The 25,369-nt window shown below is 50.5% G+C and overlaps 1 protein-coding gene across 10 annotated transcripts in view; it reads right to left on the minus strand.

Annotated features, from left to right (window-relative positions):
- The window catches only part of LOC141747597 (phosphatidylinositol N-acetylglucosaminyltransferase subunit Q-like), a 37,182-nt gene extending 13,077 nt beyond the window's left edge, over positions 1-24,105 (minus strand). For 2 of the 10 annotated variants that reach the window (XR_012588764.1, XM_074598104.1), the window contains exons 1-7: positions 23,687-23,821; positions 17,672-18,372; positions 13,610-13,741; positions 11,561-11,681; positions 4,943-5,069; positions 3,007-3,160; positions 302-413 (exon numbers count right to left, since the gene is read on the minus strand). Coding sequence is in view for 9 of the 10 variants with exons in the window: in XM_074598104.1 (XP_074454205.1) it covers positions 302-413; positions 3,007-3,160; positions 4,943-5,069; positions 11,561-11,681; positions 13,610-13,741; positions 17,672-18,345 (1,320 nt within the window). In the remaining variant the exon portion in view is untranslated. Of the gene's footprint in view, positions 1-301; positions 414-3,006; positions 3,161-4,942; positions 5,070-11,560; positions 11,682-13,609; positions 13,742-17,671; positions 18,373-23,435; positions 23,524-23,686 lie in introns of those variants that run through there. The other 8 variants (XM_074598109.1, XM_074598106.1, XM_074598107.1 and 5 more) reach the window with 8 other exon arrangements.
- Between the last annotated feature and the right edge of the window lie 1,264 nt (positions 24,106-25,369).

Consider the following 25,369-nt stretch of genomic DNA (forward strand, 5'->3'; position numbering starts at 1 on the left):
TCCTCACAGCAGAGGGGCTCCAGCCCTCTGATCATCTTCGTGGCCCTGAAGATGGGGCGCTGCAGAGCAGCAGCCTCCAAGAATTTGGGTGAAGAGTCGCGGATGCAGAGAGCCGGGGCATGCACTTGTTCCAGGCACCACAAAGCCTCCTGGGGGTTCTGTCTCAGTATTACCTGAAAATTATGCTTGGACTTGATGATCTTAAAGGTCCCATCCAACCTAGACGATTCTATGAAGTGGGATAGAATCATATTGCCTGCGGGCAGCATCCTACAGCGAGCCCCGGGCACTGCAGCACTACCTGGTCCAAGTCATAGGAGCAGGAATCCACCCGCTGCCGGAGGACGTTCCACTTCTTCCCACGGAACAAGCGCCAGAGAGATGACAGGCCGTAAATCTTGAGGCAGTAGAGCCTGGGCAAAGAGAAGACGCTGTGCATCAGAGCCGCAAGTTCCCGAGCTTCAACACAAAACAGCTGTCATCATCACACCCCTGTGCCCACTCACCTACCGACGCTGCAGAACTTGGGGTGGCAAAAGAAATCAGCCCGAGAATGACGCAGATAAAATACTAATTGCTCAGTTAAGCGAATCTGGGCTGGCCCCTGGCACGGGCAAAGCAGGCTACTGCAGACAGCTCTGGACCACTGGAGGGCAACGGCCATGCCGTGCCATCTCTCGATTTCTGCTCCTGTGGATGAAGGGTCTGGCATATGGGATGTGGCAGGTGCTGCCGGAGGGTGGCCCCTATCAGCAGCAGCAATCGCCAGCTCCACGCCACTGCCTCCCCTGCAGCAGAGAGAGCAGCAAGCTTGTTCCCCTGAGCTCACCTCTGTCTCTGCAGTTTAGATCTGCCCTGGTCCCCTCGCTTCACCCCCCTTCCACAGCAGCAGCGGCCAAGGTCTTACCCCTCACACTGGAGTCGACACAATTCCCTTTTGCCTCCGCAGCACAGAGAGACAAGGCAGGGGATGGAGCCCCTGCACCTTCTTTAGTAAATCACCGCTTCAAACATCCATAAGAGTGGGAAGAGATCAACTAAATGGCTGGTGGCACCCCTAGTGCATCCTTTCCTTGGGCTTTTATATCTTGGTGCTACAACACTTCAAGCTACTTCCCTCCCAGACAAAATGGCAACGGTGAGAGAAGCTTGGTGTGGTAAGGGGTGGGAAATTGAGCCATCTGTGGAATAACACAGAGGAAGAAAGAGCCCCTGGGATGGAGAAGAGGCACAAAGAGCCCTGGGCAGCAGTGCCCAATACACAGGGATGTAAAACAGGGGACACAGGCCATCTGTGGGGCAGGACAGAGCCTGAGAAAGCCTGAGCTACAGAAGCCAGGGCAGTTAACCAGCCCAGTTAAGGCGAGGAGGCTGCTCCGATTTCAAGGCAGCGTTGTGAAAGCAGAGGCAAGGAGTCTTATCCAAGAGAAAAGCCTGGTTTGAGGAACACCAACTGCTTCAAGGAATTGGCAGCGTGCCCCAGACTGGCAGGCGCAGCTCGGTGTGCTAATCCCCAGGCAGGAGGGTGCCCAGGATGACTCCAGGTTGCTGATACCTACCTGCTCTGTTGCTCTAAGGCCACACACTCCCCTGCGCACCCTGACACGGCACGGGGTGGGTGTTCCTGCTCCAGCACCTGCCCCACCTTCCCCGGCTGCCTGTACGCACTTGCCCGCTCTCGTTTCACCGAGCGCTTTGTTTCAGAAGGGGATCTCAGGCTTCACCAGCACCTGAACCAGCAAATTCTTCTGCCAGCTGCAGGAATGCAAGGTGTTGCGGTGGCTGTGTTGATGTGGGTGACCGCTATCCCTTCCCGACTCTCCATGGGGGACACCTGGCACAGCAGGGGCAGTTGGGAGCCAGCGGCGAGATAAGATATAGCTGCTCTATACTTCTAACAAAGAGCCACGGCGGGCAGACTGGCTCCCTGCAGCTCACGAGAGACAAGCAATCAGCTGAGAAAATGCTTTCCCTATTTCCACTCTCTGCACAATTAGGAGGAGCAAAGCCACTCCTCACAGACCAAAACACAAATTCCAGTAATTAGAGGTGTTGGGAAGAGACTCCCCATAACTGACATTACTGATTTCGGGTACAAGCCCTACGCTTGCAACAGACCCGATTCATATCTCAGTATTTCCAGCCATTCCCTAAACTACCCATAACTAAAGCTGTACCTTTTCTCCTGTTTGCAATGTAACACCCGCTGCTCACGGCCTGGGCAGGAACGATGACCATTCTGTCCTTTATAAGCCAAAAGTTCCTTTATTTACTACCTTGTCTTTCATCTCCTTGGCAGTGGCAGCTATTCTCCAGTGGCCTGTGTGACTCCTTGCTGCAGCACATGTTAATGGAGGGCAGGAACAGAGCACACTGGTGGGCACCGTTTGCTCAGTAAGCTGGACATGCCCCGGACATGCCCCAAAGCCCATGAGGTCCTCCAACAGGTCCAGACAATGACCCCAGGTGCTGTAACCCCAAACCTGCCATCTGTGCTCCACGATGCAGACAAAAACCTCTGAAGCAGGGCAGAGGCAGGGATTTTGGGGCTTCTCCAGAGGTACAAGGGTTCCCCTTTCTTCCTCCTCTCCTCTAGTTCCCCTCAAAGCTACTGGGTAGGGTGCAACTGAAAAGGTGACTATAAGGTTGAATCAAAGGGCTGGGGTGAACTGCTTTCTTGTCCTCAAAGGAATGGGGTGAGCTGCTTTCTTGTCCTCTGACTGTCGTGTAGTTTTATTTTTCCAGGTCACTACCACAATACGTAAATATTTAAACATAGGAGAACTGAAAGACGGGTTGCTTGTACTATTGCGGCCATCATTTCTACACGCACAAAAGAATGCAATAAATTAACTGCTGGCTTAACTTTGTGAAAGTTGTAAAAATTGTGAAATCAAGAGACCTACACCAGGATTGAATGCTCCACAAATTAAAGACGTGGCCTGAGTACTCACTGGCCCTTCTCTCCAAACATAGCCAAGACGCAGCCAAAAGAGAGCGACTCACCTGGCTCCGTAGACATAGAAGCAGTAGATGTGGAAGGTGAGAAGTGCAATGATGTCGGAGAGGATGCAGAGAGCCACGGTCAGGCCCAGACAAGCCGACAGCCCAACGTACCAGAGGATCATCTCAATGAACGGGGACATCAGGTGAATGTAGCCTAGTGGACATTGCAGAGTGTCAGTATTCGAATGAGACGTCTTCCCGTTGACAGCCTCAGAAGACTGAATCCCCCCACCCTAGAACATTGCTCCAGAAATCATAGTCATGGAAACATGGAATTAAAACTGGAAGACTCCTTTAGATGCCATCTTCTCTTTAGGAGGGCCCACAAAAACTCTCTTTCCCCCCAGCTTTCTGACCAGGTGTGGTAGCTCTGTGAGGAAGGGAGGACATGCTTCACTTGAACAGACCAGTCACCTTGTTCCACATGTGATTTGCTTTTCTACATTTGTGTCCAGGTTCCCAATTACATTTTTAACTGCACACATCAACCTTTCCTGCAACCATTCCCCTTCTCTTGCTATTCCCACAAAAGCCATATGGCATTTGTAAATAAAACGCTGTGGAGGCACACAGTCTTTTTCATCACTAAAGTGGAGCAAAGTCAGAGAAACAAGACAATACTTGATTGGTGAGCAAAGGAAGTCAGTATAATAACTGAGGAGTTCACGTCCATCAGGACTGTCCTCCTTCATCGAGACACTTATCAAGGATAGCAGGGGTGTGTTATTTCAAGGAGGGACTTGAAACAGTAAAACTGCAGAAAGCTGAAGTCAGTGATAGGACGGGGTTGGTATTTGCATCCTGACAGCACACTGCTCATCCCTGGCCTATCAGCTGCCTCTTACATAGAATCATAGAATGTGTTGGGTTGGAAGGGACCTCTAAAGGCCATCTAGTCCAACCCCCCTGCAGTCAGCAGGGACACCTTCAACTAGATCAGGTTGCTCAGAGCCTCATCCAGCCTGGCCTTGAATGTCTCCAGGGATGGGGCCTCCACCACCTCTCTGGGCAACCTGGGCCAGTGTCTCACCACCCTCGTTGTAAAGAACTTCTTCCTAATGTCTCATCTGAACCTGCCCTGCTCTAGTTTAAACCATTGCCCTTTGTCCTATCGCTCCATGCCCTTGCAAACAGCCCCTCCCCAGCTTTCCTGTAGGCCCCCTTCAGGGACTGGAAGGCCACAATAAGGTCTCCCCGGAGCCTTCTCTTCTCCAGGCTGAACAACTCCAACTCTCTCAGCCTGTCCTCACAGCAGAGGGGCTCCAGCCCTTTGATCATCTCTGGGGCCTCCTCTGGCCCCACTCCAACAGGGCCATGTTCTTCTTGTGCTGAGGGCTCCAGAGCTGGACACAGTACTCCAGGTGGGGTCTCACCAGAGCAGAGCAGAGGGGCAGAATCCCCTCTCTGCATCTGCTGGCCATGCTTCTTTTGATGCAGCCCAGGATGCGATTGACCTTCTGGGCTGCAAGCGCACATTGTTGTCTCGTGTCCAGCTTTTCATCCACCAGTATCCCCAGGTCCTTTTTCGCAGGGCTGCTCTCTATCACGTCATCCCCCAGCCTGTATTGATAACGAGGATTGTAATGGCAATTACAATCCTCGTTATCAACACAGGCCACATGGCAAAGACTACAAAAGCCTTTGTAAGACCTAACACCTTCCCTTGGGCACTCACCACTAATGGCACCAAGAAAGTAAGCTCCGTCGTGATTTGCACTCCTTGCAAAGCATCGATACAAGCGCTTTATTTAATATGCATTAATTCCTTGTGTGGGAATCCAACTTTGGCTTGAGTTCCCACAGCAGGAAGACTCATAGACAAGTTTGTACTTGCAGCAGTACATTTTGATTCATTATTCACCTCTAGGCAAACGTTAAACACTCGGGAGGCAAGAGATGAAAACGGAGGCTGAAAAGTTAAAACAATGGCACTTACTAATCCAAAGATGGATGTGGTAAAGGAAGAAGCGGCCCAAAACCTGATCCAAAGCTCGGTTCATTTTCAGTCCTGCTGGTGCTCCCATTAGCCACTGGAGCAGGTCCTGGAGCTCTTCAGCTACGTGCTACAAAGACACGGAAGCAAGGGAATCTGAGATAAAATACTGCTACCGCGCTGAGCAGGTCCAGTGCGCTCTACGTGCTGCCCCCTGCAAAGTATTCTTACCACACTCTTCAAACCAATGGAAAAAAAAATCCAAACAACTACTTTACAGACAGCTAGTTAAATCAAAAATGCACCATTATTGACTCTTGACTGAATCCAAACGTAATAGCAGAGAGGAAGCCGAACTGCTCAAACGGTCTCAGTGCTGGGAAACATGAACGTAGTGCTTGTTTATGGACACCTCCAGCAGACTCGCACGATATGAATTCCTGGTGTAATGAGAGTTCTTGAAATAGACGGCAAGCGCTGGCACACAAATCGACTTCTTCAGACAGTCAGAATTGAGCAAGTAATTAACTATGGGGAAGGCTGTCAGGATTTTAAAAAGGGAAGATGGCAATGCACTCATGGGCAAAAAAAAGGGAATTTTTACAAACAAATAATCCCTATGTGTTTACAGCAGGGTAGAAAACACAATTATATAAATGTATTTCATACATAAACAAACTTTCTTGATACTCTGTGGTGTGCTTGGCAAGATTAGCCATGATAAATAGCGCTATCGTGTCTCCCTGCAGGCTTCATGGAAAGATACCTGTAGCATCCCAGTGAAAACGCAGCCCTCTGAATCACTGAGAAAAAAAGCCTAATGGAGCTTGTCCCCAGTCACCGAGGGCTTTGATTCACAATTTCTGGTGATTTAATCCCAGGCTGATGTTATTTGCTGGTTTTCTCTCTCCACCCTACGACTCTGCTGGAGGCCCTCCTTGCAGTCAACAGGGCAGAAGACCATAGAATGGTTCGGGTTAGAAGGGACCTTAAAGATGGGGTGGTTCTGCTCCTCGGTAGTTCGTACCTGACCTACCAGTAAGCCGAGACCAGCGAAGTCCATTTACCAGGCTGTGAATCGAGGTAGCTGAGAGCAGTAACCTCCAGCAAACAGACGGGGAACATACCTGGAAGAAGTGACCTCTCACGCTGTCCTGCGTGGACTAGAGATTGTGAGTAAAAGCCCTCTACCTCCACAAATCCCACTTACAGTCAAGTCCGTGCAAGGGAATTGCACTGAAAATCGTGCACGTGTAGAAGAATCAAGACACGCCACCTAAAGCTGTAGCCTACTTTCCCCATCATTCATACGGATAATTTCCCTAAGGGGAAATTATTTCCAAAGAACGAGTTCGTTTTATTTCTTAACCAACAGGATCCTTGCAAAATGAGCTTGTAAACATTTCCTTTTAGTGTAGGGGCAAAATTAAGGGCTCCCTCTTCAACTTAACCAAAAGGATTGCCTTTTTATTTCATTCATTTTCCCCCTGCCTCACTCACTGCAAGTCAGAACTGATTTGAACCCATGGATCTTACCTCTGTGGCTCAGAAGTGTTAGCTGCTTTATAAATAGGCTGTTTTTAATATTTAACGTGTTGGATTGGTAACTTAGAAAAAGCATTTGGGGATTTTAATGAAATATTTAAATGCTGGAAAGCAGTCCTTCCACAAGGCTGTTTTTCGGCACCGAATACTTGTGGAGGTTCCCAGTCCCAGAGGTGCTACTGAATTCTGCCAGGGGCACGTGGCTGCGGGAAGGTGTTATTCGCCTCCGCTTGCTGTTATCCAGCTGGGCAAGGCATTCCAAAACCTAGTCCGAAGGCCTAACCTTGCAGGCTTTTCTCCACCCAGATATTTTCGGACCAATCAATAGCAAGCAGAATCAGAAAAGGTGACTGGGAGCCCAGTCAGGAATACCGAACATGGCCAGGATTAATAAATAAGATACAGTTATTGGAACTGGAATCCAATACAGAACTGGAAGTGTTTCATAAAGGGGTGTAGGGACGTTACCAGATCCTAGACTAAAGCTAACATGGTTTAGATGGGATCGCTGTCGAAATATTTCCTTTCTTCTCATGCTCTTCTTCCTAGTGTCCACACGCAGAGGGTCTGTGGGAACGCGACAGGGACAGAGGACACACAGCGCACCGCGGGTGGGCACTGTGGGCACCGGGAAGCATGCTGCAAACTGCCCAGTGCAAGGCAGAGCAAGCAGAGCCAAAGCACCCCCTACCACACACCTGGCAGGCACCCTCTACCTGTTGCAGACATTTGGGGCTCTAAATTATACTGTTCTACAAATTAACATCTAAGAATATTGCCCAGGAAGCGTCCCCTGTGCTTGCTTTATGGATTAGCAGGACATGACTGATTACATCCAATTATCTCTAAGCCCCAGCAATATTTTTGGAGGCATGATCTCTGATAAATATTTAACTGTTTCAAAGAGATTACAGCTTAAGTAAAAGAGACATCAGCAAGGATGAAAAAGGTGAAGGAGGAAAAAAAAACCTAAAATGGTTTATAAGCAGTTCTTTTAAAAACAGACAAATGTAGCACCTTGAATCAGGTATTTTTGAAAGAAGGCTGCTTTGTGGAAGGCAAAACCAAGGATAATCACTGGGAAGCCTGGTGGGATCGAGAGGAAGGAGGAGGGTGGGAGTTGTGAGGGCACCTACAGAGAGAAGATTATTCACGTTTTCCATTCCTGGATTTGAAAGGATTTTGGAGCATTCCTCCTCCAAAAAATCAGTCCTTTGTATTGCACACAGCTACTCGCCAGCTACTCCCTAGGTGTCTCCGAATCACGTCTACCTCATTTACTGACAAAAACAACTTGTTGTTACAGTCGGCCCAGCGCAGCTCATCAAGCTGTGAAAGCGGGAGCCGCAGTCCACGATGGCTTGTGCATCACCGACAATTGCTGGCTGAGTGCTGATGTGAGAACCATTCTATCAGGGGATGACGCCTGGTGGCTAGGGAACACGGCCTGATCCTCACGTCAGCAGGCTGAGCTTGTGACCCTGGCAGTTGTTGAGAGCCGAAATAACCTACCTGCTTCTGCTTCCTTCCAGAGAGATGTTTGCTAGGAATAAAAATACGAGCACCGTATCCAGTCCCCACACAGCTACCATTTCGTCAATATTAAAATCAATCGATCAAACCAATAAGGTTATGCATTATATAAGGTCTGTCGATATTAAAATCAATCAAATCAATAAGGTTAAAATAAAGTTATGTATATAACCTTCTAATACAGAACAATCTTATTATAATATACAGAATGTCTATGTACTAAGAGCTACAGAGATGTAAGGTGGACGCTATCATCAGATCTGGGGCACACACCCAACGCAGACCAGCAAGGAGCACTGGGGAAGGAAAAAGTAACTCATTCCACACATGGGCGAGTTTGCGTTACTGAGCTTGGCGACACGTAAGCACTTGAGAAAGCCCAAGTGGTGGGAATAATGCGTACCAGATGGACGCTCAGCGGCAAAGAGGAAACCCACTGCTGAATGGCTAAAGGGGAGATTTTGCTGTCGTACTGGAAAAGAAGTGGTCCTGGCTTGCACACCACGTGCTGAAGTCACTGGGATACCTTGGGATCACTCAGATCTGCATTTTTTTAAGGCCCACACATAATGCATATAAACCAACGCCCACCGAAGGCAGTAAAAGGACTCCAAATGATTTTATGCCCACAATCTAATATGCTTGAAAGAAGAAAGTAAGGCTGGAATGTAAGAAGAGTTGTAAGTGGCCTGAACTGATAAGCTTGGAGAAGCAGAGAAGAAAGGCAGTGAGTGACGACCAGGCCACCCACGCAAGGAGGAGTTAGCGCTTCCAGGGAAGCAAGTAAACAGCTCTCGGTGATAGAACCATAGAATGTGTTGGGTTGGAAGGAACCTTTAAAGGCCATCTAGTCCAACCCCCCTGCAGTCAGCAGGGACATCTTCAACGAGATCACGTTGCCCAGAGCCTCATCCAGCCTGGCCTTGAATGTCTTCAGGGATGGGGCCTCCACCACCTCTCTGGGCAACCTGTTCCAGTGTCTCACCACCCTCAATGTAAAGAAAGACAACATGGCAACGAATTCCGCACATGTAGGAGACATGGTGAAAACAGCCGACGCTATGATGCATAAGTTGAGTGACAGGTGAGCTAAATTACTGAAAGAGGAACGAACGAGCAACTCTCACAAAGAGCCGGTGCAGGGCAGGTGCTGGGATTGGGTACACCTTGAGCACGGAGAGCGTCCATCTGCCAAAGACACTGGGCAGATGGAAGCCCTCCTGGAGCCACCTGTGCAAACAGGAACGCAGCCAAAAGTCGCTTCCTTGCAGACTTGTTAAGAAATCAGATTTCTGAGAGCTGGGCGCTTGCAGTAAGCCCATAAGGAGAACTCTAGAGAAAAACTTCTCCAGCTGAAATATCTGAAAGGCAAAAGACTTAGGAATAAGCCTTAGAAAAATATTTTTCACGTATAGCTCAAATACAAGAGCATTGCAAGAATTGTGGTCCTTTCTACCCCACCACTGCTGCTGAATGGTGTCTGCAGCAATCCGTAAAACATGGCCTCCTTAAAAGTTTGACTACGAAAGATAACAAAAATAGCAATAATCACAATCCACGGCTATGCTGGGCACTCCATACACACTTCCTGAAAGCACAGCATGTACAAGAATGATCGGAGACCTATGGCTTGTAACAATTAAAAGGTTAGACGTGGACCAAGCAGATCATCATCAAGGGAGACGTGAGCTCTTCTCAAGAAAGACAGGAGAAGTAGGAAAAAGAAATTGCTGCTGGAATTTTCTAATCAGAATAAAATTCCTCCCAACTAAGAAGCTCGAGAAAGAGCAAAGAGAGGACGTTCTCCAGCTGCTAGAAAGAAACCAATGGAAAGATCCACCTTCTCTCCCAGAAATGAAAGGAAAGTGGGCAGAGAAAGGATTAGGCTGTGCAGCTGCGTGCCAGAGCTCAACACCAGCTGCACATGAGTTCCCAAGACACGGAACTCTTAAAATGGAGCTGATTTCAGATTAGTGGTCTGGTCTCCAGCCTCTGAAGTACATTATATGTTCCTTACTGCCTCTAAACAGATACACTGGAGTACTGCACCTAAAATAAGCCACCAGAAAAGTAGGACTGTATGAGTCATACTTAGAATCTTCATTTATTTATGCTGATGCCGAGGGATCTTAGTGGGCAAGAGGAGTTATGTTTGAGAAAATGACAGGACACAGCAAGTTTTCCTGGCTGACCATCTGTACAGCAGAGCTCTTAGATAGGATTTCAGGTGTTTGTGTCCTGACTAGCCAACGCCTTTGGATTTCCCCGTGAAATTTCTCTTCAGAAGCACAGCTGCACTGCTTATCAAGTTTGACTTTTCAGCAGTTTATCAGATTCAACCCAGGTTGCAGCTTTTTTTTTTCTTTTCCCCCCAAACGCCCCATATAGCAGCAACTTGAAGGACGCTTCCTGTTGACTTCAGAATAAAAGTATTCTGGCTCGATAACCACTCAACCTGCAGCTGCGGAGCTCCAGCCAAGCCATAATGGTTACTTTAGGAGCTGGAGCTCCGATAAACATCTAATTACTATTCACTGCACACGCAGAGCAGAACTGTGTTCCTTTGCAGCAGCCCCAGCAGGCTTGATTTGAAGATTTCGCTGTTCTTGAGGAGACCTAATTTGCACGACTTCAGACATGACTCTCTCTGAAAAACCTTATGAAGTTCAACAAGGGCAAGTGTAGGGTGCTGCACCTGGGGAGGAATAACCCCATGCACCAGGACAGGTTGGGGGTGACCTGCTGGAGAGCAGCTTGGTGGAAAGAGACCTGGGAGTCCTGGGGGACAACAGGATGCCCATGAGCCAGCAATGGGCCCTGGTGGCCAAGAAGGCCAATGGCATCCTGGGGGCCATCAGGAAGAGCGTGGCCAGCAGGTGGAGGGAGGTCATCCTCCCTCTCAGCTCTGCCCTGGGGAAGCTGCATCTGGAGTGCTGGGTCCAGTTCTGGGCTCCCCGGTTTGAGATGGACAGGGAACTGCTGGAGAGGGGACAGCAAAGGGCTACCAAGATGCTGAGCGGACTAGAACACCTCTCTTACGAAGAAAAGCTGAGGGATTTGTGTGTCTTCAGTCTGGAAAAAAGACGACTGAGGGGGGATCTTATCAATGCTTATAAACACTTAAAGGGTGGGTGTCAGGAGGATGGGGCCAGGCTCTTTTCAGTGGTGCCTGGCAACAGGATAAGGGGTAACGGGCACAAACTTGAGCATAGGAAGTTCCACCTAAACATGAGGAGGAACTTCTTTCCTTTGAGGGTGGCAGAGCCCTGGCACAGGCTGCCTGGGAGGTGGTGGAATCCCTGTCTCTGGAGACATTCCAAACCCGCCTGGACGCGTTCCTGTGCCACCTGCTCTGGTTGACCCTGCCCTGGCAGGGGAGGCTGGAGGAGATGATCTCCAGAGGTCCCTTCCAACCCTACGATTCTGTGATTCTGTGATTTTGTGAAATCCTTGTGGATAAGGCATTGCCTCCTTACAACAAGACACCAAGAGGTGGTCAGTACCCACGGTAGGTGAAAGTGAAATGGCTTTGGCCAGACTTACATCAGCCACAGGGATGAGGGTATCAGCAAGGTGACCAATTCGGTTCTTTCGGTACAGCCAGGATATCAGCAGCAACCCCAGAGCCACATCAATCAGCAGAGAGACGAAGATGTTGGCTTTCCTGCATGCAGGATAAAGAGAAACAGCGTTAGAGAAAAAGGAAGGACGGTGTTTAATGTTTCAATGACAACTGTCGGCTTCTCTTATATAGAATCTTTAACGTCCCAGGGACAGCAGGACAATTAGAGGCACAGTGTGGAGGTCTTTTGACTTTCACTGCTGTGATGCTGTTTCTGTGGCCAAACACGGAGCCACTCAGAGCCTGCCACACTGCAAAACCTTTCTTAGCGAGGGGAGAGAAGAGTGGGATTGAAGCTACAAAGAGGAATGCTAAACAAAGTGTGTGTGTGTGTGTGTATACATATATATGTGTGCACATTCACTCAGGGACTAAGGGCACCAGCCTTGCAGTATTCACGTTGAGATCAGATGGCTTTCCGAGAGGTATACTTTAGTGGAACCACTGGCCAATGTAATAAATCGTGTTTCTGGGCACACAAACGTTCCCAGAAGGGCTGCTGAACCGCCCCCTCCCCGCTAGAGTTTCTGAATGAAATACCATGACGTGAGTTATTGGGGAAATGAGATTAAACAATCGCGGTTACTTTTGGCCTCCAAATCTGCTAATCTATTTTAAGTGTTCCCTGGGAGTCTATTACCGCAGGATCAGAGAACCACACAGAACAAGACTCGCTGTGTAATGGCCACAGGGCATTCAATATCCGTCTCAGATCTCTGCCTCTCCCTGTTCCACTCGCTGGGCTGCGTGTTTGCTTTCTCTATTACACTGACGTTGTTGCTGCTGTTGGAGTCTCTGGTCTGCAGTTACCGCAAGAAAGATTCCCCAAAAGAGTGGGTGAAAGAGGAGAGCATTTAAAGCATTCTGCTCTTATGGAAAGCGCCGCTGAATACGGATTGCAGTTTTTGGTTAAAAGCAGCATACTTTTAAAAGCAACGAGCTTGTGGGATTAGCGACAGCAAAGTACTACACACATGGGTACAAGCTTTCTGAGGGCAATAGCCCGGCCGCCTTTCCCAGGATAGGGAAAAAAGGCATATATCAGGCAAAAGGCAAAATTAATTAAAGCAGAGTGCAAAGATCTGCAGACTAGTGGGGAGTAGAGCAAGGAAGGCAACATGGCACGGTGCAGTGAGGACCCCGTAGTGCTGCGCTGGCACAGGGTCCATGGTTGGGTCTCCCCAGAGGAGACAGGGCAAGGTCCTACACTTGGGTTGGGACAATCCTTGTTATCATTACAGGCTGGGGGATGACGTGATAGAGAGCAGCCCTGCGAAAAAGGACCTGGGGATACTGGTGGATGAAAAGCTGGACACGAGACAACAATGTGCGCTTGCAGCCCAGAAGGCCAACTGCATCCTGGGCTGCATCAAAAGAACTGTGGCCAGCAGATGCAGAGAGGGGATTCTGCCCCTCTGCTCTGCTCTGGTGAGACCCCACCTGGAGTACTGTGTCCAGCTCTGGAGCCCTCAGCACAAGAAGAACATGGCCCTGTTGGAGCGGGGCCAAAGGAGGCCCCAGGGATGATCAAAGGGCTGGAGCCCCTCTGCTGTGAGGACAGGCTGAGAGAGCTGGGGGGGTTCAGCCTAGAGAAGAGAAGGCTCCGGGGAGACCTTATTGTGGCCTTCCAGTCCCTGAAGGGGGCCTACAGGAAAGCTGGGGAGGGGCTGTTTGCAAGGGTATGTAGTGATAGGACGAGTGGCAATGATTTTAAACTAGAGCAGGGCAGGTTCAGATGAGACATTAGGAAGAAGTTCTTTACAACGAGGGTGGTGAGACACTGGCCCAGGTTGCCCAGAGAGGTGGTGGAGGCCCCATCCCTGGAGATATTCAAGGCCAGGCTGGATGAGGCTCTGAGCAACCTGATCTAGTTGAAGGTGTCCCTGCTGACTGCAGGGGGGTTGGGCTAGATGGCCTTTAGAGGTCCCTTCCAACCCAACACATTCTATGATTCTATGTGTACTCCATACCTCATTAGCTGAGTCTGGTTTTGAGCCTTCTTGTTGCTGCTGATGACCTGGAGGTGCTGCAGGCGATGTCCCAGCTGCTCACAAGTTGAGAGTTTGCTCCATAGGAAAGACAAAGGCCAAAACTTCAGCACCCTGCAGAAACACCATGGGAACGGCCCCTTTTGCTTTTGCCGTATACAGCGTCCAATCTCCATGCAAAACATTCCGTGTAAAGTTAAGGTTGTGCAACCAGAGACGGTGTCAACATATTATCATTAAAGAATATTAGATGTTAACTGCTCTCCTAAAGGTTAACAGAATTAAGGCAGCCTTTCCCGATCAAGACATGTAAAAGACAACCCAACCTCCCGTTTCCATTCTGTAAAACCAAGCGTCTCGCTCTTCCAGGGAAGCCAGAACGCAATCCTGATTCCAGCCTGTGCTTTGGGATACATCACCAGGATTGCACGCTGTTCTAAGTCTCCAGGAGACCGGAGTTAAGACAGTTGTGTGTGCAGCACAACCACACAACACGGTGCAACTGCTTCACAAATCCCGGTATTACGGATCACAAGTCTCTATCTAGCGTGAGCTTGCTGTAACAAACAGCTCGGTTCTCCCTGTCGTTTCTGTCCCCTTTCCCCTCTTTCCTTTCTTCCACTTGATCCTTTTCTTATTTTTTTTCTTTATTACTTCCAAATTCCTTTCTCAGGGTCTTCCTTTCTATCTTCGGTCCACCGCCTTGCCAAAGGTGACCAGCATTATGTAGCTACCACGACATTCAGCATTTAATGAGGTTTCAAAGTTAACACCCACATTAGGCTTGCAGGGGAGGAAATATTCACATGGTTCTTTTAAAAGTACTAAATGATGCTCAGTTATTTTGGGGAGTTCCTTTTATCACCACACAGCCTATAAAGGAAGGAACGATGGTGATTTGTGTAATCTAAAATGACACCACAGGGTGCAGGCCAGTCAAAGAAGGCACAGCAGTGGTACAGCAACACAAAGCACCACCTTTGCCGTGGGGAATAAATTCTGATGTGGACATAATTTGGATCCCTTCTTTCCTGCACACAGTGGTGGTTTCACTATTTTCACAGTGTTTCACTGTTTCTCATTAAAGGTCCAGGAATTCAGGTTCGCTTTTAGTCACTTCCTTCACCTACACTCTTGTACTGCTTTGGCACGTTCCTTCAGTTTAGATTCATTCCAAACGCTAAAATTATTCCTGGTATCCTGCTTTGCTTTTAACATTGTACAGCTGTTTGCATCAGTAGTGAGCGTGGCCTGGAGACGTCGCTGCAACGCATGCGTGCCTTCCCCAGATTTCATCCAGAGGACTTCAGCCTGTCGCCCAGCAGCGGAGGACTGGCCAGGACAAAACGCAGGATGGGCAGACTGGGACTCTGGCTGCTGTGTATCCATTTTACACAAATTGCTCTTTCAAAATCTTCCTCCCTTCGCTGTGGTTGCCGTCCCCTTCCACCCCCCACCCTCCTGAGACCTTTCAACTGTATTTCCTGCAAGGTTTGTCAGCTTGAGAACCAGAGCGCTGAAGTCCCCCCTTCCCATTCAAATTTCCGATACATGGGTTTTGAAATGCATGCAGCGCACTGTGAATCATTCTTCTTAAATTGAGGCCTCCGAGTTACTCAGCTTTTCGTTACAGCCTCCCACCTTAGAGACAAATGCATGCACCATTCTTCAGCTGACTTGGCAGGAGGGGACATCTAAAGTGGTGGGGGAAAGGGCTCCAGGCAGGGGAGGGAGACACGGTGGGCGACTGCCCTGGCCACTGATCTCAAAGACCTGGGTTTGCAGATTCATCCAGGCACAAGTGCAGACAGGTTTTCTCTTCTAATTGTATCCCAGCCCAGTGGTTACAAACCCTGGTGTGGCAAATCTTTGCGAGAGCAGAGAATTGCACTGAAATGCAAAGAAGGGGGAAGGAGAAACGCTGTACCTGTGTGGTTATGTACAGATGACTGAAGGTGAAAAATTATTGGTCATACCACCAGCTGCCAGACCATCTCTGTTCAAGCGGAAAGCAACGGCTCTGGGGCCCAGTGATAAACATGCACCGGGCTGATGATCTCCCCATCCTCTCCCAGCAATGGGTGTCCCTCACCGTTCATTGCTGCACCATGACTCCCCAAACTAGAGGCTTGTGGGTCACCCACTGACTGGACACCTGTGCCAAAGGAAAGGACAGGCGGCGGCTTGCTTCTGGCTGAGGAACCTCTTGCACAAGCAAGAATCATTTCCAAAGCATCGTCATCCCCCGGAGCACCCCCCAACATGTGAACCCAGTGGGTAAACACATCTCCTTGAGTGAACAGGATGGGCCCACAAGAGATGTCAGAGGTCTGGGCTCACCTCTACTACAACTCACTCTATTCTCTTTCCACCTAACATCAAGAGGACAACCTCTATTCCACTTACCACACACATACATAGAATCATAGAATCATAGAATGTGTTGGGTTGGAAGGGACCTCTAAAGGCCATCTAGTCCAACCCCCCTGCAGTCAGCAGGGACATCTTTAATGAGATCAGGTTGCTCAGAGCCTCATCCAGCCTGGCCTTGAATGTCTTCAGGGATGGGGCCTCCACCACCTCTCTGGGCAACCTGGGCCAGTGTCCCACCACCCTCGTTGTAAAGAACTTCTTCCTAATGTCTCATCTAAACCTGCCCTGGTCTAGTTTAAAACCATTGCCCCTCATCCTATCGCTACTTTTTTAAATAAAAATACAAACACACTGTAAAAAGCTCAATATAATAGTTGCAAGACATGGTACAGAAACTCCCGTCTCTAAGAGTCCTGAGGAAGAAAGCCAAAAATATTTCTTGCGTGGTCTCCTACCCCTGTGCATGCTGACTATGCATTGCCATTAATGCTCCCACTCGTTTACCACACGGTATATGGAATAATTTTCAAAAGTGCAATAGAAAACCAACCAAATTAAAAAAAAACAACCTCAAACCCAAAACAGTGATGTTGTGTCATTTCGTTATTTAAGCAGCAGGAGATCTTTGGGGTATTTCCAAATATAAGGAATTTTAGCAAAAAACTAACATAGCCTGCATGAATAAACCTTGATTTTCCAATCCAACGTTTTCCACAAGTGAGAGTGGATTTTCCAGATACTGGATGAAAAGCAATCTTTCCAAATCAGGATCACAGGGAAATGTTAAAGCTCCATTAACCAGAACTCACAGCTGTCTTTTTGCTCCTGGCTAGAAACTGCAGGAACGGTGCCTCCCTTCCGGATGAGGAATCGGAGGTCACGGTGTTTGTAAATGGACCTTTTTTAAAAAGAGCAGAGAGTTTATTGCCTCAATACTAAACCATTCTGATGTCGCCAACAGCACTCTAGAGACCTTCAGCGATCATGGAAATCCTGCAGCCCGGTCCCTCCAAAGAGAGAGCTGCAATGGCCACCCCTTAGCACAAGGTGGTGCTGAAGAAATGCCTTAATTTGGGATGTTCGGGATTTGAGTGCAATTCGCAGGCTTGGATGGATGGAGGGATGGCAGCCCTCACCCTCGGAGATCTCTAACGCTGCTGCCCTGCTTCCCCAGTGCAAATACACAACTCTGGCATATCCAAAAAAGCCCCAAGCCTCCGCAGCCTGAGGGGACACCACTGAGCCCATTCTTTAGCTTTTCAAAACTGACTATCCCTTCACATCACAAAAACCCGGGAAAGGAAGAAAGAAGTCCGGTGACCAGAAGCAGCAAAAAAATGATAGATCCTATTTCATGGGACATCCTGTCCCAGCACAGAGATCGGCAAAGAAGGTACCCAAGAGGCACATAAGGTCCATAAGCAGTACGAGGAGACACGACGTGACTGGTACCGATGAAAAAACAACTTTGCATCAAGTGTATTTCTCGCTGGGTTTGAGCAGGAACCCTGCAAATGCCTAAACATGAATTACATTCCTAGCGGGAGGCGTCCCTGCCCATGGCAGAGGGGTTGGAACTAGATGGTCTTTAAGGTCCTTTCCATCCCAAACCATTCTGTGATTCTATGATTTCCATGCAAAACACAAGCTGGCCGATGTCGCATCCCTTACCTGCTCCTGCAGACCCCAGAGACGAGTGACAGCAGGAATGTCAGCAGCATGCACGCCGGCACGGAGGCCTGCTTCATCAGCTCCACGATGATACTCGCCTCAATGCCATCTGACTGCCAGTGGGTCAACTTGATGGGCCCATCATCGTATCTGTCCGTCATGAACAGTATCTTACTCTTGGCAACTGTGTCAAAGATGGCAGAGAGCTTTGAAGCATCCTCTGCCTTGTGGTCGGTGGAGGCAGCTGTGTCCAAAGGGGGATGTAGATGGGAAAGCATGACTTTGCGCTGGTCGTAGTACACTAAGATGATTTCTTCCTCCTTTGGGTTGTTAGAGTTTTTCTGAAGGGTAGAACAGCTCCAGAATTTGCTGTCTCCCTCTTTGCTTATCTGAATCCACGGCTCATGGGAGAATATTGTGCCAAGGTCTTCCAAGAACTCACTCAGACTCTCTTCTTTCTCCCATTTGCTGTTGCTCCAGGAGCCGAGCACAGAAACACTGACTTTAGTCACCCGCTGGACCTCACTGAGATACTGCTTCACCTGGACAGGAATAAAAGGGAAATGGATCACGGCGAGGATGACAGCGGAGTTCTGTTCCGAGATCCAGCGGCCGATCAAAATGCCGCTTTCCGCCGAGGCGCAGCACGAGGGAAAGAAGACCTTAAGTACCATGGCAGCGATCCTGGAAGAATGACACACCTGCCAATAAACAGAGAAATAAAACGTGAGAATGGCGATTAAATGCAAGGGAAATTTGAGCTGACCAAAGTCACTGGTGAGGAGGCCCAACCAAATTTAAAACACCAAGTCCGACCAGTCGTGTAACGACACGAGTGACAGCCAACAGACACAGACACATCAGAGAAGGGTTTAGGAGGTTTCTGATAATCTGCAGTCTTTGCAGTGAGGGGTGGTGGGCCTGGAGTTTCTCAGCAAAGCCCTTCTCCGAGTCCTGGAGCAGTCTCTCATGATGGACACAGACTGATAAGCACAGTCCGTCGGACCAGCCAAGATCAGGAATCCATCCCGCCTCGCACCTCGGGTCTGACACTGGATCTGCTTGAGCACTTCCTAGAGAAGGGACTACACCGTAGCACACCGTGATGCCTGAGGGGAGTATCTCCTCCCACTACCGACAATCAAATACTGGTTTATGCTATAAAGCCAGGTAATTTCAGAGCCTCCCCTATCATCTAGGAACCCAGAGCCGTGCTCTGCAACAAACTCACTGAACTACCTGGCTCAGATCACTCATCTCCTCTCGTCTCACTCCCCTCATCAGGAAACAGAGACAATAATTTCGTCAGAAGGGACTATAGTGATTAACCGATTGAAGTTTATGGAGTAGTATTAGTTCATTAGATAGAAGATCCTAAAAAAGGAGAAGCACCTCCGCTTTATCAGTGTTCTTTACCTAAAATATTTTTCTTTGTGACACTAAGAAAACATCTCAATGGCTTCATAAGACTTTTCCAAAAAGGAGCTTTGAGGCAGTTGACAATGTCTCTTTAAATAAGGTGGAGGTTTCTAACAGAAATATAATTGTAGTAAGGAGGGCGCTGGCGCAGAACGGTCGGCATCCAGCGCCCATTGTCCTTTCCCGTCCTTCAGTGTTTTGTTAGAGATGTGAAAACTCCACAGGGCCCCGAGGCTGGCTCCTCTGCGAGGGACCCAGTCACTCGGAAAGAGGAACACAGAGGGTATTTATAACACGTAGAGAGGATGCGCACCCTGGAGGTCCCTTGGAGGGTTTGTTTTTCTCTCTTTTTTTCATACAGGACAATTGATCTGGTAAATCTCGGCACCTGGCAATGTGCTACGGCACGGAGGAGGCAGTGGGGAAGCAGCGAAGGCGAGTGATGAACCTGCTCCCACCCCGCAGCCCTGCCAAGCTCGGCGGTGGGGAATGGCTGCTCCCAGTGGAGCTCCCAGCCCCTCCAGGCAGCAAAGTGAAGTCCCCTTGGGGCACAGCTCCTCCTCCAATGGGAAAAAGCAGCACGCTCGCTGCCTTTGCAAGGAATAATGTTTTGTTTTTTTTTTTTTCCTGGGACTGAGTTTTCCCTTTTACTGCAAAACTGCGAAGCACGCCCCAAGACTTCCCCTCCAACAGGCCTAAGCTGCTCGCAAGGGTTTTTGTTCACGAGCACCGTCCCTCACTGCCCCACGCACCTTCCAGCCCACGGTGAGGGTTGGGGGCCACAGAGGGGCTCCCATCTCTGCCTCCTTGACCAGAGGGATAACCTCGGAGACGTGGAGTCCGTGAGGAAGCAGCACCTCATAAGAACCTCAAATAATATGTTTTTCCAAAGGCTGGCAAGGCTCCAGCAGGAGGGGAAGGGAAGCGGTGGGATGGATCAAAGGAAGGGTAGAAAAACGGCAGATGTGACACCCGGAGACTGTCAGGGTGCAGGACACCGGCTGTGGGAAAGGCCAAAGACTTGCCTTTTACCTGACAAAGTTTAATGACTATTAGACCCAAATGGACTGAAAAGCAAGACAGACAAGCTTATTTTTCATTTCTGTTGAAATAGCTAAGGCTCAGGTGGTTTTTCGGTTTTTTGGGTTTGTTTTTTTTTTTGAAGACCACGAAGACAAGGAAGGCCACGTATCCTGTCTACAACAGTTGCTCCTGACACACACAGGAAACTTTGGTGAAAATCAGCTCACAGGCACAGCTAATTAGACTGAGCCTTAAAAAAGTTTGAAATAAAACCTGTCCCGTACTTTGTGCTTTCTTTCCTTTAGAAAGCCTGTGGTTTGCCCAGCCAAAATAGTCTTCCCTTCACCCCCTCCCCTACCTCCTTGCCTAACTCAGATTGTTAAAGAAGCATGATCAGGTGAGATGAGATTTGCTTCACAATTTAGCTTTAGGTTTGAAAAAAGATTTATTTTTTTCTCCCTACGACCCACAGACATATTCCCAAGAAAAAGGAAGTAAATTATATCAATACGGGGGCTCTGAAAGGAAAAATAACAGATTGAACATGTTGGGAATGTAGATATACACGTATGCTCAGAAATTATTTAAAATAATATCAATTTAGCTAGAGTGATAACATTCTAGCTGTACCACAGTACCAAAACCTTACAAGTGAAGTTTACCCTAACTGAATACTCTAAAAACTGAAACTGAGCTCAATGTTTTAAAGAACCCAGAAAAAAAATGAGGAAGTACTTGAATGGGGTTTTTTTCAGTATTTCTATTTTAATTACCAAAGCTACCACCAGTAATATTGGACAGATAACTTTTTAAAGTTTAATTTTGTCTTTTTCCTCAAGAGATGTCAGAGTTGGTTGACAGTATTGTTCCAAGAGACTTTTGGTGTCCCTGCACAGCTCTTCCCCTTAAAGGTTTCTCCATCCCGTGGACACTTCAGAGAATAATTATCAACTGACTCTTTTAATTCAAACGTGGGTTTTTTTCTCTGTTTGTTTTTTTTTTTTTTTTAAAAACAGACACAGTCATCTGGGAAAACTTCTCATGGAGGAGAAAAACTTCTCATCCTTATCTTCTCTGTTTCACGAGTTTTCCTTCGTACCTTCCTGGAACTTTTAAATTAATTTAGCTTCATTCAGCTAACTACCTTGGCTATAGCTCAGGTCAAATAATACCCAAGCACATCATCTCTCCTTTGGCTGCTGCAGATATGGCGGAGAAGACTCTGATACAATTTTCAGGCTGTAAAGAATATCTCAACAGCTGAAAACCAGGGGATCAACTACTCATACATTAATGCAGTGTACGGTAGTAAGCAGGGAGCCGGCCTGGGAGCTCAGGCGGCAGAGCTGGTATTCCCAAATCCATGACTGGCCGTGCATCCTACCTTATACACGTCAATAGATTGTTTGGAATCTAAAGTTGACATTTTAAATGTCATCACAGCCAAATGTTTCACTGCTGCTAATTTTAACAGAAATAGCCTACCAACATGCTTAGTCCCTGCTCATAACGTGCCTAAAGTCTTCCAGATCTCCCCTTTTCTGCTGGAACCACCCAGCTTTTCCCCGAGCCGCCACAGACCATCAACACAACGACCTCGGATGCAGCAAAACCAACAACACACGCTGCCTAAAATGCATTCATGCAACCAAAAATTAAGAAAGGACGCCAGGACTGACTCATTTCAGAATTTTAGACAGAAAAGCAAAGGTGAACTGCAGGACGTTCAGGCTGAGAAAGTTGGGAGTGTTCAGCCTGGAGAAGAGAAGGCTCCGGGAATACCTTATTGTGGCCTTTCAGTACTTAAAGGGGGCTCATAAGAAAGATGGGCACAGACTTTTTTGCAGGTTTTTGCAATAGGACAAGGGGTAATGGCTTTAAACTAAAAGAAGGGAGATTCAGACTAGCTATTAGGAAGAAATTTTTTACGCTGAGGGTGGTGAAACACTGGCCCAGGCTGCCCAGAGAGGTGGGAGATGTGCCATCCCTGGAAACATTCCAGGTCAGGTTGGACAGGGCTCTGAGCAACCTGGTCTAGGGGAAAATGTCCCTGCTCATGGCAGGGGCTTGGACTAGATGGCCTTTAAAGACCCCCACCAACACAAACTATTCTATGATTCTTCATGGCCCCAGAATAACCATGTGGGCTGCCCCATCGCCACCAGCCACGCTAAGGGGTGTAGAACCCTTGGCAAACCCACGCCTGATCATCCTGCAGTCTTCCCACAGGGCACAGAACCATGAGGCCAGGAGATACAGAAAGCACTGACAAGCTGGCCACGGCTGTCCCCTGCAAAGCCCACTGACTTTTTGCTTATACAGCTTTTTGTGGTTTTTAAACGTGACCTTAGGGCACAGGAGGGGTGAGAGACAGCAGCAATGAAATAACGGAATCACAGAATGGTTAGAGTTGGAAGGGACCTTAAAGATCACCCCACGCCACCCCCTGCCCTGGGCAGGGACACCTCCCACCACACCACGTTGCTCCAAGCCCCCTCCAACCTGCCCTTGGAACACCTCCAGGGACGGGGCAGCCACAGCTTCTCTGGGCAACCTGGGACAGGGGCTCACCACCCTCACAGCAAACAATTTCTTCCTCAGATCTCAGCTAAATCTCCCCTCTTCCACTTCAAAGCCATTCCCCCTTGTCCCATGGCTCCCCTCCCTGATCCAGAGTCCCTCCCCAGCTTTCCTGGAGCCCCTTTAGGGACTGGAAGGGGCTCCAAGGTCTCCCCGGAGCCTTCTCTTCTCCAGGCTGAACCCCCCCAGCTCTCTCAGCCTGTCCTCACAGCAGAGGGGCTCCAGCCCTCCCAGCATCTCCGGGGCCTCCTCTGGCCCCGCTCCAACAGCTCCGTGTCCTTCTGCTGTTGGTGCCCCAGCGCTGGAGGCAGCACTGCAGGGGGGTCTCCCCAGAGCAGAGCGGAGCAGAGGGGCAGAATCCCGCCCTCACCCTGCTGCCCCCGCTGCTGGGGATGCAGCTCAGGCTGCGGGGGGATTCTGGGTTGTCGGCTCACGTTGCAGGTGAATGTCGAGCTTCTCACCCACCAGCACCCCCAAGCCCTTCTCCTCAGGGCTGCCCTCCCCAGATCTAATCACCCGCTCAGCCCTCGCGCTGCCCCACAACGCCCGCCGCCGCGCCCAGCGATCCCGGGCTGGAGCAGCCGGGAAGGGCCGACACCCCCGGCCAGGCCGCGGCGGGGAGGGAGCCCCGGGCCGGGCCGCTGCGGGCAGGCGGTGCCGAGGTGGCCCCCGCGGCCGGCCCGGCCTGCGCGCCCCGCTCCCCTTGCACCGCCCCGCCCCGGCCCTGCCCGCCGCCGCCTACCGCCCGCTCCGCCGGGCCGGCCGCTGTGGGGGGCCGGTTGCTCGGAGACGCCGTCGGCGCCGGGCTGTGCACCGCGGCGGGCCCGGCTGGCCCCGGCAACCGGGCTCCCGCGTTCCGCCCGCGCTGCGGGGCTGCCCGGCGCCGCTGCCCCGCTCCCGCCCGCCCCGCTCCCCTTTCCCTCTCGGTTCTCAAGGCCCGGCGGCCTGGCGAGGGCCCGCAGCCGCCGCGGCGGGGGGGTCCGCCCGGCTTACCCGGCAGCGCTGCTCCCCGGAGTCTGGCCCCAGCGAGACGGAGGCGGCGGGGCCCGGCTGAGCTCACCGATAAGGAGCGGCAGCTCGCCCAGCCCTCAGGACTGCCGTCGCCCGGGCCTGCTTGTCCGGTCGGGGGCTCGCCCTGCTTCACCCCGCCTCACGGCTTGTCCCCCATCCCCAAAAACTCTGGAGGGACCGGGACAGGCTGGAGAGGTGGGACTGTGTGATCCCCGTGAGGTTCAACAAGGCCAAGTGCAGGGTCCTGCTCCTGGGTCGGAGCAAACCCCAGTATCCGCACAGGCTGGGGATGGAGGGATGGAGGGCAGCCCTGAGGAGAAGGGCTTGGGGGTGCTGGTGGGTGAGAAGCTCGATATTCACCTGCAACGTGAGCCGACAACCCAGAATCCCCCCCACAGCCTGGGCTGCATCCCCAGCAGCGTGGGCATCAGGGCGAGGGGGGGATTCTGCCCCTCTGCTCCGCTCTGTGAGACCCCCCTGCAGTGCTGCCTCCAGCTGTGGGGCACCAACAGCAGAAGGACACGGAGCTGTTGGAGCGGGGCCAGAGGAGGCCCCGGAGATGCTGGGAGGGCTGGAGCCCCTCTGCTGTGAGGACAGGCTGAGAGAGCTGGGGGGGTTCAGCCTGGAGAAGAGAAGGCTCCGGGGAGACCTTGGAGCCCCTTCCAGTCCCTAAAGGGGCTCCAGGAAAGCTGGGGAGGGACTCTGGATCAGGGAGGGGAGCCATGGGACAAGGGGGAATGGCTTTAAAGTGGAAGAGGGGAGATTTAGCTGAGATCTGAGGAAGAAATTGTTTGCTGTGAGGGTGGTGAGCCCCTGTCCCAGGTTGCCCAGAGAAGCTGTGGCTGCCCCATCCCTGGAGGTGTTCCAAGGGCAGGTTGGAGGGGGCTTGGAGCAACCTGGTGTGGTGGGAGGTGTCCCTGCCCAGGGCATGGGGTAGCCTGGTGGGTGGTCTTTAAGGTCCCTTCCAACCCAAACCGTTCTGGGATTCTATGACTCACCCTTCCTCACCAATTGTCCCCCATCCCCAAAGGTTTGCCTTTCCTCACGGGACCCTGTTGTCTCCCATCCCCACCACCTCAGTGGTCCCCCGGCCTGGCAGAGGCACATGGGTGCGGATGCTTGCAACCAGGAGCTTCCTTCCTGTGACCCAGCAGTGCGTTGGGGCAATGAGCATGCCAGCAAGCCTGGGAGGATGCTGGGCAACTTGAGGGGGTGGGACTGGGTGTGGAGGTGGGGGACACAGGCCCGGCAGGGGTGGGCTAGAGAAAAGGTTGGGTTTTTTGGCTTTTTTTTGTTGGGTTCCACAGAATTAGAAATAAGGTGGGGGAAGACTGTTTTTCTGTGAGCTCACATGAAGGGAGGGGATGGGACAGGCTTATCCCTGTCCTAGCAAACCACGCAGCCTCCCTCCCCGCCGCTGGGCTACCTCCCGGGGCTGCCTCCCTCTGCAGGGAGAGGGGCTCTGGGAGGGTCCATGGGCTTTAGCGCTTGTTCCAGGGTCAGGAAGGAGGGAGGGTCCTCTGTGGGGTTCGTTTTGAGGGAGAGGTGGTGATGGGACTCAGGTCTTGGGCATCAGCAGAGGACGAGGATTGTGTGTCACCGTGCTGGTGCCGAGGGCTGGAGGGGGGAGAGGAGAACGCCCTTCCCTCCGCCACCACACCCTGC

The sequence above is a fragment of the Larus michahellis genome, chromosome 8, assembly GCF_964199755.1.
Source record: "Larus michahellis chromosome 8, bLarMic1.1, whole genome shotgun sequence".
Taxonomy (NCBI): domain Eukaryota; kingdom Metazoa; phylum Chordata; class Aves; order Charadriiformes; family Laridae; genus Larus; species Larus michahellis.